The sequence below is a fragment of the Sminthopsis crassicaudata genome, chromosome 4 (genome assembly GCF_048593235.1).
Source record: "Sminthopsis crassicaudata isolate SCR6 chromosome 4, ASM4859323v1, whole genome shotgun sequence".
Taxonomy (NCBI): domain Eukaryota; kingdom Metazoa; phylum Chordata; class Mammalia; order Dasyuromorphia; family Dasyuridae; genus Sminthopsis; species Sminthopsis crassicaudata.
In genome coordinates, this window is record NC_133620.1 from 397,004,797 (window position 1) to 397,021,938 (window position 17,142).

The 17,142-nt window shown below is 34.7% G+C and overlaps 1 protein-coding gene across 1 annotated transcript in view; it reads left to right on the plus strand.

Moving 5' to 3' along the window:
• Positions 1–205: 205 nt before the first annotated feature.
• LOC141539577 (cation channel sperm-associated auxiliary subunit epsilon-like) overlaps positions 206–17,142 on the plus strand; it is a 195,247-nt gene continuing 178,310 nt past the window's right edge. Inside the window, 3 exon segments of the mRNA XM_074262549.1 lie at positions 206–356; positions 358–403; positions 405–571. Of these exon segments, the coding sequence (XP_074118650.1) occupies positions 235–356; positions 358–403; positions 405–571 (335 nt within the window). The 5' untranslated portion in view covers positions 206–234.

The window sequence follows — 17,142 nt, forward strand, 5'->3', positions numbered from 1 at the left end:
TGATTTACTCAGAGTCACGGCTGCCCTTTAGTATGGAAGTTGGAACTTTTATTGAGCTTAGCCCGACTTCGAGGCCGGAAGTCCTTTATTCTGCCTCTCTAGTCCATAATAAGTTAATAACGCTCGTTCAGATGCTGAGGGCTTCACCAGAAAACTTAGTACAAGTCAACTAGCCTGCTTCATTCTGTAAAAATTCCCTCCGAAATTTCAAAGTAAGCTTGTCTCTTTCCCACAATGGGAGCCTCGTGGCTAACAGCTATAGGTTACACGGACATCATGACACTACTAGGTGCCCGCCTTTTGGCCAGTGAAAGGGGATGGAATGCTAACTATTGTGCTTTGATTTGCTCTCTCCCTAGCCGACACAGAGGAAGGTAACGGCTGGCAGCGAGGTTCCTTAGGAGTTCTTGGCCGCGCGGCCTGTCAGTTGGGCGCAGCTTGCCGACTTCAGATGCGAGAGGAAAACGCAGCTGCTGCCGCTATACATAAGGTTCTTCCTCGCCATGTTTTGGAAGAAAGTCGTAGCTGCGGGAGTGTTATTACTGCTGGGCTACAGCTCAGCTTTGTGGAGGTAACAGATTAACCTGGGGCAAGGGGTGAGCGACTTCCTTCCGGGAGCTGCAGGCGGGTCTTGTGCGCAGTGGGAAAGATGGCATCAAATGGCTTCAGTTCAATTCAGTTTTATTTATTTCCCTTCTGTTCCATATCGAAGATAGAGGAGAAAGGCGCTGATCTTAGTACTCCTATCCCGATGACCCCGTTTCTATACTAAGCTTTCCTTTTCCTCAGAACTCATCCTTGTGCAAACAGTTGAAAAAATGGAATCAAACAATGAGAATTAAGTGTGAACAGCACCAATATACCTAATTTAATCAAAAATCATGTGAGAGAACGGAGCTCTTCAGTGTTTTGTATAATAAAGGAAGGAGCTATCCGACTAAGGCAAAGATATATGTGTGTATACACACACACACACACACGCAATTCTTTGAGGGGAAAGACTGTTTTGCCTTTACACTTCAGCGGTCACTTATAAAATACTGGTCGACTATTTCACAGAATAGTTTTGTAGATGAAACAAGATGATATAAAGCATCTCTTTCTCACTGAAACCCTAACGCACCCTTTCTGGCTAGTAATAGGAAAAAGTGAGGGGTAGGTGAATGGGAGATTCCTTACCCAGTGCATCCCCTTGTGTTCTAAGTACTGAAATGGTTATCAGTTTATCTTCACTTATATAAAGTGAAACCTGTAAACATCTATTGCTTAGCTGATATTTTTTTCCCTGAGATCTACCATAAAAGGATAAATAAGTTGATAACTTTATTATTATATATCTTTTTATCCTGAGGTTAGTGCATATTCCTTTAGCATTTAGGACTAGAATTCTGGGTGGAGATCTCAACTTCAGAATGATCATTGATAAAAGAAAAGGTACATTTTTAGTGTTAAAAAAAAATCCATCTATAATCAGAACATTATGCTTGCTAAGGCACGACAGAAAAGAGTCCTTAGTCACATTAGGAAAATTTTCAACAATAGTTGAGTCATATAACCATTTTCTGGGCAACTTATCTTCCATTCTTGGCAGAGGACTTTTACAAAATCCTACTTTACCAAGAAAATAAAGGTGAGCTGTCTGGTTTCTCCTACCCCAGATTTCAATACCTCTACATCTTTATCCATATTTCTATTCCCCTATTCTTCAATCTTTAAGAAAGCAAGATCGTTGAGGGCAGGGAATAATTTGTATTTCCAGTATCTTGCAAGTAATAGGTGCTTAAATGAATGTTTTGGGGTGATTTTTCTTTTGGTTGATTTGGCCCTTTGTCAAGATCAATTCTCTTTGTGCTCTGCATCAAATCTTTTTCTGTTTCTTTTCCCTTTATTCTCTTTGTTCTATCTTCAATCCATCCTGAAGTCGCTTCTTCTCAATTGTCTAGAAATATCTTTAAAAATTTCCTGTGAGGCTGTGAAAATGAAGAGCAGGGCTCCATGCAAAGGGTGCTTCAAAGGTAGAAGTGATGTGACTAATTTACAGGGTAAATATTTGGAGTGAGATTGGAGAGAAATATCAAGAATTGTGAGTCTGTACATTAACTGATGCTGAGTGAAATGAGCAGGACCAGGAGATCATTATATACTTCACCACAAAACTATATGATGATCAATTCTGATGGATGTGGCTCTTTCCAACAATGAGATGAAGCAAATCAGTTCCAATAGTGCAATAATGAATAGAACCAGCTACACTCAGCGAAAGAACTCTGGGAAATGAGTGTGAACCACTACATAGAATTCCCAATCCCTCTATTTTTGTCTGCCTGCATTTTTTATTTCCTTCACAGACTAATTGTACACTATTTCAATAAAGTCAGATTCTTCTTGTACAGCAAAATAACTGTATGGACATGTATGCATATATTGTATTTAATTTATACTTTAACATATTTAACATGTATTGGTCTACCTGCCAGCTGGGGGAGTGGGTGGAGGGAAAAAGGGGGAAAATTGGAATAAAAGGTTTTGCAATTATCAATGCTGAAAAATTGCCCATGTGTATATCTTGTAAATAAAAAGCTGCTATATTAATAAAAAAGAATTGTGAGTCTGCCTGATCTACAATGTAATGGTAATAGACATTTGGAAGAGAAGAAAGTTTGGGGAGAAAGAAAGTGAGTTCTGTTTGGAATATACTAAAATTTAAGATGCCTATGGGGCATATACTTTCAGATGTCCAGTAGGCAGTTGATGATTGCAGAATGGAGATCAGGAAAGTAGTTTGGTGGGAAATGAATCCATGGGAACTTGATGGGATTACCAACCAAGATAGATAGGAGGAGAAAAGGGCCCTGAAGAGACCCCTAGGGACCCCTATTCTTAATGTTGATGACTTGGATAAAGATCTAGCAAAAGAGACTCAGAAGTAATCAGAAGAACCAGGCTAGAGAAAAAATGTCATGAAAAATAAGAGTGTATTCAAAAGAAGTGATCAGTACTATCAAAGGCTGCAGAGAGGTCAAGGAAGATGAGGACTGAGAAGTCCATTACATTTGACAATGAAGACATTATTGGCAATTTTGAAGAGAGCAGTTTCAGTCATGATGAGGTCCGAAGACAGACTAAAGAGTTAAAAGAGAATGAGAAATAACTCTACAAAAGGGAAAGGGAGAGGGGAGTGGCTACCTTTCCTGCAGCTGAGATGAAGATCTTTTATACTAATATTATTGTACTGCAATAATGCTACCTCTTTTCCTTATTTCACTTGATTCTTTAGATCCTTTACTTTTCCACATGGATTTTGTTACTTTTTTCTGATTCTGCAAAATATCTCTTTGATAATTTATACTGATATGGCATTAAATTAACTTTCATTTCTATTGTCATGTTCCTGCTATTAATAGTGAACATTCCTTCAGCTATTTAAATTCTTTATTTTTTTAAGAAGAACTTTATAATTATATCTATGGAAGTATTTTTTATGATTTGGTAGATTGATGCCAAAGTATTTTATGCATTTCATATTGATTTGGAATGAGATTTCTTTTCGTATTATTTCTCTCTTGATCTCAATTATTTTGCAACTTTGCTGAAGCTATTGATTGTTTCAATATCTTTACTGATTCCCTAGGATTTAAAAAAAAATAAATCATGCCATTAGTAAATAGAAATAGATTCATCTCTTTACCTATCTTTATACCGTGATTTCTATTATCTTATTGCTATTTTTTTTAGCATTTATAGAATGATACCTGATAATAGTGAGGGAAGCAGGCATCCTTGCTTCATTCCTTTTTTGGAAAAACTTGTGTGTACTCATTTCATATTTGCTTATTTGGGGTTTTGGATGCATACTTTTTATGATATTAAAAAAGTCCCTCTGTGCCTAGTATGTGAGTTGTTTGGGATGGGGAAAGAGGTTATACTTTATCAAAGGCTTTTCCCCTCCCATCTTTTTTGATCATCATGTGGCTTTGAATGTTTTTGTTTTTAATATGATTATGTTGATTGTTCTCCTGAATTCGAGCTATCATTGCATACTTGGTCTAAATATAATTCAATCATGATGAATGATTTCTTTGATGATCAATGTAATCTGTTTGATGGAATTAATTTTAAAAATTTTAAGGTTGGTTTATTTGTTGACTTGTTATTTTTTAAATTCCTATCCAGTCCATTAATCCTTTCTTTTTATCTTTTGTTAATATTATATTTGTGGGGATAAAATTCCCACCTGAAATTGCTTTAGCTGTATTCCAGAAATATGATGTATTATTTCATCATTATCTTTTTTTCTCATAATTGTTAAGTGTTTTTATGATTTCTTCTTTAACCTATTCATTATTTAAATTTTTATTAAATGTCCATTTGGATCTGTGTCTTTTGTTCATGTTTCCTGAACTGATTACTATTATTTACTGCATTGTGATCTATAAAGAATGTTTACCAATTTGTTTACATTTGTTTGCAATAATTCTGTGCTTACATATATATATATATTTATTTATAATAATTCCATGTGATTTGAAAAATATATATGTACATATATACATAATATATATTCTTTAGCAGTATTGAGTTGCTATAAGGTTTTTTAAAATTTTGGTTTCTCCAGCAACTTTTTCAATTCTTTATTTTTCCTTTTGTTTATCTTTCTGGTAGATTTGTTGAAAACAGAGAGCATTGAAATATCCTCTCACTATTATATTACTGCCTTCATGAAGTTCAGTGAATTTTTCCTTTATGAATTTGAAAAGTAAGGGATTTAAAACATATATTTAATATTGATATTACTGCTTCCATTTATTCAGAGACTCCCAAGGACTAATCCTGGTTTGCTGGTTCAGGGCCAGGCTGGAAGATTACCCTTTACTCACTTTGATGCAAAAAAATCTTTCTTGCTGACCTAAGTTGTCTTTGCCTGGAAAATTGTTCTGCTCCATTTTTTAATGTGTTCTGATTTTCTAAAATTTGTTTAGAGTCATTGTTTAAAGGTATTTGTAGAAATTTGGGGGAGAGATCCTCTGCTATCTTAGCTCTCCCTACCTTTCTTTATATCACCTTGACAGGAACAATATTTGTGTCATAAAATAATTTGGTAAGATGCCGTCTTTATTTCTGCAACTAATTTTTGTAATATATTAATTATTAGAATATTTGATTGAATTCACTTATTGGGAGATAATTTTTTTTCTTTTGGAGTCATTTCCTCACTTGTTCAGTTTTTTTCCCCCTGAAATTGGATTGTTTCTTGTTTGTCATCTTGAGCCATTTTTGAAAGCAAATATTCATCCATTTCACTTAATTTATTTTTCATTAATTTAGCAAAAGAGTTTCTAATTACTCCTTTGGTATTATAATAAATTATCTCTTTCATTTTATATTTAGCTCGAGATTTTAGGAAAATTCATACTTTGTTTTACCTTTAAATGTCTTTTTCAAATCAAAATAGCTAATTTGACAATTCAGCTCCAATTTTTATTTATCAGCCCAGTGTTTTTTTTTTTTTTTTTTAATTGTTGTTGTTGGTGGTAATAGTTTTGTTTATCTCTTTTCTCTCCTCCAAAATTTCTACTTCATTTGTCACTTTTCCAGTTTTAAAAAGTATATGCTCAATTTGTTGATTTCTTAATTCTCTTTTGTTATGTATTTATACAATGCTTTAAGATTTGTGAAGTACTTTACCAATATTTCATCTTATGTTTTAGAGATCTCATTGCAAGAAAACTCAACTTGTTATTTGAAATACAAATCAATAAAAAGTTTAGTCTGTATGTGTTATGTGTTGAAGCTTTTTATTTTCAAAATATATGTAACAATAATTTTTCACCCCTGACTCTTGCAAAACCTTGTGTTCCAATTCTCCCCCTCCCCTTCCTTTCACCCTCTCTTATATGGCAAGTAATCCAATATATGTTAAACATGGTAAAAATATATGTAAAACCAATATAGGCATATGTATTTTTACAATTATCTTGTTGTACAAGAGAATCATATCAAAAAGAAAAAAATGAGAAAATAAAATTCAAGCAAACCACAACAAAAGAAGTGAAAATGTTATGTTGTGATCCACACTCAGTTCTCACAGGCCTCTCTTTGAGTATAGATGGTTCTCATCACAAGATTATTGGAACAGTCCTGAATCTAAACACATATTTCTCTATGGAATAAGTGGGCTTCTGAATATGAGTGATTCTCTACAAATACATGAAATAAATAGAAAATACATTGTCAGGCTTGTTGATAATCAGTTATTGTTCTTGGGACCATTTATATTCCTCAGGGGAGGATAGATAGAAACTTTATAATCTTCTAATCTATCATTGACCATGGTAATAGTATAAGAAACGATGGATTCTGATTACCTTTTGGTTTGCCTTGCACAAAACTCAATAAAAGAAGAGAAAGCATAGGAGTAAAATATAATAGCTCCCTTGAAATTGAGATTTATTTTCTAAAATGCTATTACTCATATCAAGAAAAGATACAGTCCTATTCTTTCTGTAAGTTTTTTCCTCTGTTAAAATATCTTATGACACAGAAATTTTTGTGTTGTCATATTAATATTTTCTTCAGTAAATTTATTGTTTCTATGATTTATTTAATCTTTGATACACTCATGCTTTAGGGTTGTATAGTCTCCAGTTATATTGGAATCCTTTAAATTTCTCTTTATTAGTTATATTTTTACATGTGTTATGATTAGTAAGGATATATTTTAAAATTTCATTTTGTTTATGGCTTTTTTGTGTCTCTTAGCACATGGTCAGATTTTAAAGGTACCATTCAAAGTACTCTTTTTTAAAAAAATTGTTTATTAAAAAAATTAGAAAAAAAAAGACAGAAAAGGAAACTAAAATGAAACAGAACATTGTTGTGTTCCCCATAGAACATCAGGGAGGATTCAAAATATATATCAATAAATTACCAGTTCAAGAAAGGATATATAATTATATTCATAATGTCTATCTTTTCTTTGCTTCCTTGTAGATTGCTATTTTATCTCTGCTGTGCACTTTTTACTTTATTCTCTTTTCTCCCTTTCATCCTCTCTTACCTCCCTCAAGCAGACTATAGTTAATTGCAGATATATATATATACATATGTATATATAAGGAGATATATACATATACATATCTCTACCCACCCCATCTACATCCACACACACATCCACACACATATACATCTAAATTCACACCCACAAACCACACATATCTATATCTATGTATGCATACATAGCACAACATGCATACATATATTCAAACACACATACACACATATAGATCCATACATACATTTACCCGTATGTAAATATGCATCTACAACAATATTAGTATAGCTGACATTTTAGATTTCATTTTTAATTGAATCTTTAAGTTTGACTTTGTCTAGAATCAATGATTACTAGCCATATGTTTTTCCCCCAGTAAATTTCTACTCCTGATCCTTGTTGTGTGTTTATATATAACTCTTCTTTTCCCCTTATCCCTGCTAATTCTTCTGTTTTAATTCTGCTCCTTAATCCAGGAATTCCTTATCTTCTTCCTTGCCTTTTGCTTCCCCTTCTGCCCATTCCCTTCTTATTTCTTTATAGATTTTGAAGGGTTCTATACTCTTTCTGGTATATAGGTAGAGTTGTCTACTTAACCCATTTCTGATGTGAAAACATTTTCAGAACTATGAGCCTTCCCTCCTCTCTAATCTATTCTTTTCTCTCTTTACTTATTCTTTACTTTATTTGATATAACATAATTGCTATTTTTACCTTTTCCTAAGCAGTTTTGCTTTTTAGAATCAGATCATACTCAACTCTGTCAAATCTTTTTTTTGTGCTATCCAATTGCTAATGTCAATCTTAAACATATAGTATGAATTTCCATGTAGAAAACATAAAACAATTTGTCCATGTTAAGTTTCTTGAAATTGATCTTTGATAATTGGCTTTTATAGTAAACTTTCTGTTTTGGTAGATCAATTTGTCCATGTTAAGTTTCTTGAAATTGATCTTTGATAATTGGCTTTTATAGTAAACTTTCTGTTTTGGTTGATACAAAGTCCTGAAAATCTGCAAGTTCATTGAACAATATCAACCAATGAACTTGCTCCTCCTAAGCATGCTAGCTCTTACTTATTACCCAGGAATTCACAAGTAAAACTCCCAGTAAAGGCTGGAACTAGAGAATTGTTAAGTACCGACTTAGCACTTAGTAAAAACCTAATATCTCATTATCTCATTAGCACTTAGTAAGAACCTAACACAATCCTTGCCTATGATTTTTTTTTTTTTGCTGAGGCAGAGTTAAGTGACTTGCCCAGGGTCACACAGCTAGGAAGTGTTAAGTGTCTGAGACCAAATTTGAACTTGGGTCCTCCTGACTTCAGGGCTGGTACTCTATCCACTGCGCCACCTAGCTGCCCCTACCTATGATTATCTTAATACCAAACATTGAGCCATTGAGAAGAGCCATTTATCCAAACATATGTTAATAATCATTGCCTCATATGGGATAGGCAATTAGTCTTGGTTATCTAATTCAAGCACACTTTTTTTTCAAAGTTTTCAGCCCTCTACATCTCCTTTTTTTTTTTTTTTTTTTTTTTTTTTTTTTTTTTAGGACACAGGTGGTCACACCATCCCTGACTTTTCAGGAGGTGAGAACACTAAAAAGGAGGTGAGCACACCTTCCCTGACTTCTCAGGAAAGGGGGTGAAAACACCAAAAAGGATGTGATCATACCTCCCTGACTTCTCAGGAAGGGAGATGAAAGCACTAAAAAGGAGATGATCACACCCTCCCTGACTTCTCAGGGAGAGATGAAAAACACCAAAGGGAAGTGGGGAGTCAAGCCAGATATTGTTAGTGGGTTTCTGGGCTGAAGGGTCTTATTAGAAACAGATAAATGCAAACCCATCAGCATGGGAGGTATTACACAAGCACATAGCAATAAAGCACAGGCTATTAATGATGACTCTCCCCACAGCTGGTACATGTTCAATGTGGTGTAACAAACCTTGAATTGTACATGCAAGTAATGATGTAACAAACAATATGAATCCACATGCTATTGTAAAAGATTTCTAGAAGTCCTAGAAGGAGGGTATGTAAATAACAATCACACACATGCCTCCTTCAGTAACCAAGAGATAATCCAAAACCAATCTATTGTCCATTACTTCATGTGTCAGCGAATCCAATGATCCCTGCAAGTTTTTGAAGTCCTGCAACAGTCTTTTTATGTGTTAGGGAATCCAATCATTCCTGCAGATATTGAAATCTTGCAACAGTCTTACATCTCAGAGAATCCAATGATTCCTGAGGGTTTTCAAGTCCTACAACAATCTTTTCATCTGCCAGGGATTCTAATGATCCTTGAGGGTTTTGAAGTCCTGGATCAGTCTCATTAACAGTTTTTGATGTCCATGAGTCAATTGCCATAACTGCCATGCTCTTTCAGTGGTGGGCACAATCAGCAATGGAACCACCCAATGTTTCTTAGGTTTTCTCCTTCGTTTCAAGGGTCTGCTTCGTCTCTCTCCGATGGACGAGGCAAATACAGCTCGTTGGCACCTGTATCTGATTCCTTCTCGATCTCTAGAGATACAAGCAAACCCTCTCCCCCAAGCAGTTAACCTATCTGGTCCCTTTCGTTCACCACTTTCTGGATCTGTCCACATCCCCTGGCAATTATCTAAAGATAGTGGACACTGCTTTCTGGTGGGTTATAAAACCTGTCTGCCAGAACCAGTGTATTTTTGTCAAAAATCAAGAAATTAATAGTATAAAGAGCTGAATTTAAAAGTCCTCTAGGGTTACCTGTGGCTCCCCCTTTTTTGTTTTTTGGAGGAGTGTCTTAATGTCTCTTTTTCTCCTCTCTACTATTGCCTGTCCTTGAGGATTCAAGTTCACTTATGTCTTATGCCCTCTGGTGAGATTTCCATTCATTTCTCCCTTCTCTTCCTCTTTCTCCTCACACTTCCTCATCTGGCTGTTCTTAAAACTTTTCTTTTTTCTAGAACTTGTGGGATTCTTTAAGGCCAATTGTATTAAATTGCACATATAGAATGTTTCCTTAGAAATTGAATTAGGACCTTTATCATTATAATATTCACATAGTTGATCTCCTACTAGTTTCCAGTTATCTGCCTCTATTTCTTCTTCCTTGAAGAACTAAGGGAACATGCATTCTAATGTATCCACAAGTCCATCAATCTGCTTCCAAGTTACAATCAAACCTTGCCTCTTTATTAGTCTGAGTATGCTTCCTTTAGATCTCCTTCGGGGTGGGGTTGGATTCGGGGTTAGAGTTGGGGGAGAATCTTTCCTAATATCTGCCCCATTTCAGCTAGAAAATGAGATTTATTAGTTTAGCTCTTAACAAAGTAAGTTCCCTGTTTGTCTATTAAAATACTCAACTATTTCCTGGTCCCAGGGACTTGTTCAGTGAAATTAGGGTCCTTGATTCACATGTTGGGTGCCAAAATGTAAAGTCCAGGCTAGCTCCCTTGAGGCTTCAGGGTCAGCCAGAGTCAGGATAAGTAAAAATCCTTGGTTTTTAGGGGGATAAGTTAAAGAAGCAGGGAAACTGCCACAAGGCTTGCCACCAACTTCTCTCCTCCTTGTCCTGCAGAAAGAAATGCCTGTCTCACCATACCCTCTAATCCTTACCTATGATTATCTTAATACCAAACATTGAGCCAGCATCAATTGTGAGAAGAGCCATTTATCCAAACATATGCTAATAGAGTTATTGTCTCATATGGAATAGGTAATTAGCCTTAAGTGCTTGGTTGTCTGATTCAAGCACACCGTTTCCAAAGTTTTCAGCCCTCTACATTTTGCTATCTGATTCTCCCTAAAATTTCATTAGCTTTTCTTTGAACAATCAACATGGCATTTGGTACATATATATTAGCTATATTGTTCAATTATTTATAGTACCTTTAAATATCATATATAGGTTACATGCAAATTTCTTTTAGCTATTTGTATGATTTACTGTCCAGGCTTTTCTTGGATCCCCTATGATGAAGGGAGGATTTTAGGAAGATGGCATAGCATAGTAGGTTAGTAAATTTCAAGCTCTCCATAGTTTCCCTACAAATGGAACAAATTTGCACCTTGTGAAAACATAGATTAGTAAAAAATTGAGAAGATTTGGGGCAGGACAAAGGTCCTCCAGGTACAACTCAAGAAAATCTGAAGACTCCATTAACCAATCTAAAGTGCAGACACTTCCAGGGTAACTCCAAAGAAACAACCAAGTGGGGAAACCACAGAAACTTTTCACCTCCTGGACAATGTGTAGAATCAAAGTCTGAGTCCAGTAGGACTGAGTAAATTTTGATTGATTAGGAACATCAGGCCCACTGTGCTTCGGGACTTGGTTTTGGGTAAAAAGGAACCAGAAGGGCAGATAGGTTGCTGGCTGCAGGCACTTGCTAAGGGGTAGAGCTCTTGGTTTGGGATTCTAGGTTAGAGGGGAGAGCTTAAGTGAAGCTTAAGCACACCATATCTCCACCCCATGATTTGAGGTGCTTATAATAATACCTCTTATTTTAAAAATTAACTAGCAAAGAAGAACTCCATCTTAGAAACTAGGGAACAGAGAAGATCAGGATTCATCTTCAGAGGAGAACAATGAAATGAAAAGAGCTTCTTCATCCTAAAAGAGAAATGTGAAATGGACTCCTCACCCAGAGAGAATTTATAGAAGAACTCAAAAAAGTATTTAAGAATAAAATGAGAGACATTAAGTAAAAACTAAAAATAATAAAAACTATAAAAGAAAGCAAGATGATTATGGAAAAAAAGTTAGTGAACTAGAAAAGGAGGCAGAAATGAATAAAATATATGAAAATTAATGAAAATTAGTGATAATGAAAATAACTTTGAAAATCAGAATTGGGCAAGGGGAAGTCAATGAAGCTATGACACCAAGAAATAACAAAACATTATAAATAAGGAAAAATAGAACAGAATATGAAACATCTTAAGAGAAAAATAGCAGATCTGGAGAACAAATCAAGAAGAGAAAATATAAGAATAATTGACTGCCTGAAAGTTGTGATTAAAAAAAAAAAGAAGCTTGAAACAATAATGCAAGAAACAATCCAAGAAAATTGTCCTGGAATGATAGAACTTGATGGGAAAATAGAAAGAGAAAAAAAGTCCACTCATCACCATCTCAAAGTGATCCTTTATAGAAAACACATAGAAATATTATTAAATTTTGAAACCCTCAAATCGAAGAGAAAATTTCGCAAGGAACAAGAAAAAAAAAACTTAAAATGCTGAAGCTACAATTAAAATTGTACAGGATTTATTAGAAGCCAAAAGACCTTATGTAATTATCTATAATATTGACTGAAAAACCAAAAGGACATTCAGTGAACTTGGAGATAGTCAGGATTTTATATCAACAAAACTCAAACTTCTTGATTTTTGACAAAGATGTATTGGCTCCAGCTGACAAGTTTTATAACCCACCAGAAGGGCAGAGTCCAGTATGATGTAGAGACATCCAGAAAGTGGTGAATGGAAGGGACCAGATAGGTTAACTGCTTGGGGGAGAGGATTTGCTTGTATCTCTACAGATGGAGAAGGATCAGATGGGTGCCAACAAGCCGTATTAACCTTGTGCATCAGAGATGGAGCAGACCCTTGAAACAAAGGAGAAGACCCAAGAAACATCAGGTGGTTCCATCACCGATTTTGCCTACCACTGAAAGAGCATGGCAGTTATGGCAATTGACTCATGGACATCAAAAATTGTTAATGAGACTGATCCAGGACTTCAAAACCCTCAAGGATCATTGGAATCCCTGGCAGATGAAAAGATTGTTGTAGGACTGGAAGACCCTCAGGAATCATGGGATTCTCTGAGACATTCTCTAAAACTTTACTTTTTTTTTTCCTTTTTCTGAGGCTGGGGTTAAGTGACTTGTCCAGAGTCACACAGCTAGGAAGTGTTAAGTGTCTAAGACTAGATTTGAACTGGGTCCTCCTGAATTCAGGACTGGTGGTCTATCCACTGCGCCACCTAGCTGCCCCCTTTTTGTTCACTTTTTAAAATATTTCTAGACAGTTTTCATTTGTTACTTTGAAATATCTTAACTAGAGAGATTTTGTTGTTGTTGTTTATTTATTTAGTTGCTTATGGTTTTCTGGGTCCATTATTTCTTGAATTGTTTCCTCATCTTGTTTTCAAGATCATTTTTTAATAATAAAAAACTCAAGGGCTCTAATTTTTCAGTTTATTGCTTTCTAAAACTTTTTATTCTTGTGATATCTGCTAGGTTTTCCCTACTCTCAGATTACTTTTCCCTTAAAAATGACAAAGCTTTTCTTGGAATTTGTTTAACCTTAGCCTTACTTGATACAACTTATTGGTCATCTAAGGAAAGAAGACATTTCTTTCCAATATCCCCCACTCCACATAGTAGTCAGAGACTCTCTGGGTTAATGGATATTTGAAGATCATTCAAGTCATCATACTGTGCCCTGCTGATCAGATTGTTTCCATACTGAGATGAAAGAGACTATGTGTATAGAAGCTAAAGGCCTCAGCATACTTATTCTATATCCTTGTTTTGTTAAGTCAAAGCACACTTTTTTTTTCAGATTCTTTTTTTAAAATAGCTTTTTATAAGATATATCCATGGGTAATTTTGTTCCAATTTTTCCTCTCCTTCCCCCCTCCCATTCTTCCAGAGGGCAGGTTGACCAATACATATTACATATGTTAAAGTATAAATTAAATACAATATATGTATACATGTCTACTTATTTTGCTGTACAAAAAGAATTCAGACTTTGAAATAGTGTACAATTAGCCTGTGAAGGAAATCAAAAATGCAGGTGGACAAAAATAGGGGTATTGGGAATTCTATGTAGTGGTTCATAGTCATTTCCCAGAGTTCTTTTGCTGGATGTAGCGGGTTCAATTCATTACTGACCTATTGGAACTGCTCTGGTTCATCTCATTGTTGAAGATAGCCACGTCCATCAGAATTGATTATCATATAGTATTGTTGTTGCTCATTTCACTCGGCATCAGTTCATGCAATTCTCTCCAGGCCTTTCTGAAATCATCCTGTTGGTCATTTCTTACAGAACAATAATATTCCATAATATTCATATACCACAACTTATTCAGCTATTCTCCAATTGATGGGCATCCACTCAATTTCCAGTTTCTGGCCACTACAAAGAGGGCTGCCACAAATATTCACATACAGGTCCTTTTCCCTTCTTTAAGATCTCTTTGGGATATAAGCCCTGTAGTAACACTGCTGGATCAAAGGGTATGCACAGTTTGGTAACTTTTTGAGCATAGTTCCAAATCATTCTCCAGAATGGCTAGATGTATTCACAATTCCGCCAACAATTATCAGTGTCCCTGTTTTCCCACATCCCCTCCAACATTCTGCATTATTTTTCCCTGTCATTCTAGCCAATCTGACAGGTGTGTAGTGGTATCTTAGAGTTGTATTAATTTGAATTTCTCTGATTAATAATGACTTGGAGCATCTTTTCATATGGCTAGAAATAGTTTCAATTTCTTCATCTTAGAATTGTCTGTTCATATCCTTTGACCATCTATCAATTGGAGAATGGCTTGGTTTCTTATAAATTAGAGTCAATTCTCTATATATTTTGGAAATGAAGCCTTTATCAGAACCTTTGACTGTAAAAATGTTTTCCCAGTTTATTGCTTCTCTTCTAATCTTATCTGCATTAGTTTTGTTTGTACAAAAACTTTTCCATTTGATCTAATCAAAATTTTCTGTTTTGTTATAAATAATAATCTCTAGTTCTTCTTTGGTCATAAATTCCTTCCTCTTCCACAGATCTGAGAGGTAAACTATCCTATGTTCCTCTTAATTTATTTATAATCTCATTCTTTATGCCTCTATCATGAACCCATTTTGATCTTTTCTTGGTGTACAGTGTTAAGTGTGGGTCAATGCCTAGTTTCTGCCATACTAATTTCCAATTTTCCCAGCAATTTTTGTCAAACATTGAGTTCTTATCCCAAAAGCTGGGGTCTTTGGGTTTGTCAAACATTAGATTATTAAAGTTATTGACTGTTTTGTCCTTTGAACCTAACCTATTCCACTGATCAACTAGTCTATTTCTTTTTTTATTTCAATTTTTAAAAATTAATTTTATAATTATAACTTTTTTTGGACAGTACATATGCATAGGTAATTTTTTTTCACAACATTATCCCTTGTACTCCCTTCTGTTCCAAATTTTTCCCCTCCTTCCCTCCACTCCCTCCCCTAGATGGCAGGCATTCCCATACATATTAAATATCTTATAGTATATCCTAGGTATAATATATATGTGCAGAACCAAATTTTGTTGTTGTTGTTGTCACAAAGGAAGAATTGTATTTGGAAGGTAAAAATAATCTGGGGAGAAAAACAAAAAATGCTAACAGTTTATACTCATTTCCCAGTGTTCGTTTTCTGGGTGTAGTTGATTCTGTCCATCACTGATCAATTGGAATTGGATTAGCTCTTTTCTATGTTGAAGATATCCACTTCCATCAGAATACATCCTCATACAGTATCATTGTTGAAGTGTATAATGATCTCCTTCAACTAGTCTATTTCTTAGCCAATACCAAATAGTTTTGGTAACCACTGTTTATAATATAATTTTAGATCTAGTACAGCTAAGCCACCTTCATTTGATTTTTTTTCATTAATTCCCTTGAAATTATTGACTATTTGTTTTTCCATATGAACTTTGTTGTTATTTTTTTCTAGGTCATTCAAATAGTTTTTTGGGAGTCTGGTATAGTGCTAAATAAATAGATTAGTTTAGGTTATTATATTTGCTCACTCTATCCAAGAGCATTTAATATTTTTCCAATTGGTTAGATCAGACTTAATTTGTGTGGAAAGTGTTTTGTAGTTTTGCTCATATAGTTTCTGATTTTCCCTTGGCAGATAGATTCCTAAATATTTTATACTATCAGTAGTTAGTTTAAATGGAATTTCTCTTTGTAACTCTTAACTGTTGAATTTTGTTGGTGATATATAAGAATGCTGATGACTTATGTGGATTTATTTTGTATCCTGCAATTTTGATAAAGGTGTGAATTATTTCTAATAGCTTTTTAGTAGAATCTCTGGGGGTTCTCTAAATATATACCATATCATCAGCCAAAGAGGGATAAAAGCACACTTTTTTTTAGTGAACATCACAATGATTTGCAACTGTTTCATTTTATCCCAAATTTGAACCTGAACAAGATTCTTGTAGCTGAGTCAGGTGGTGCAATATATAGAATGCTTGGTCTGGAGTCAGGAATATATGAATTCAAATCCAACCTCAAATTAATTCTAAATCACTCTGCTTCATTTTCCTCAACTATAAAATGGAAATAATCATACATCCATCTCACAAGATTGTTAGAGGATCAAATGAAATATTATTTCTAAAGTCCTTAGTGCCTGGCACATATAAGCATTTACACAGCACTTACTCTCCTTCCCTTTCCCTGCTGGTGTTTGACCTTTTGAGTTCTTTTTATCCCACTGTTTTTCAGAATATTGGTTATTTGGGTAAGATTTTCTACTTTTTTACTAGAGGTTTTTGCCTATTTCTCTTAATCCTCTAATTTGTACCTCTCCATTTCTTTCATTCACTCTTGTAATTATTTCTGAGAAGCTGCTTGAAATTATTGCAATGTATTTTTATCTTAAGGATTGATGGTGGGCTGGGATTTCTTCTGCTCCTCTAAATCCAGGTGCCACTCCATTGTTACAGTGATAGATCAGATAGTTGAATCCTGATATTATTTTTTGTGTTATATTTGCTGAATGGAAAATTGCCCAAACCAGGTCCTGCTAATCAATTAGTCAATCAATCAACAACATTAAGTTAAGCATTTGCAAAGTGCTTATTCCATGTTTGACTGGTTAGGGGAAGGGGAGAATAGGAAATAGTCATCTTTTGTTATAGACAAAATCCATAGCTTGTACTGAATTAAGGGTTATTTCCTGGCCCAGACTTGACCAAATGTTTGCTGAGCAAAGCTCATCCTCTGACATACCTTATTCAAACAAGCCAGAAATTTTCAGTCTTTAGATTATCCTTGGGTTTTAGTCTATCTCTCGGTGTTACCT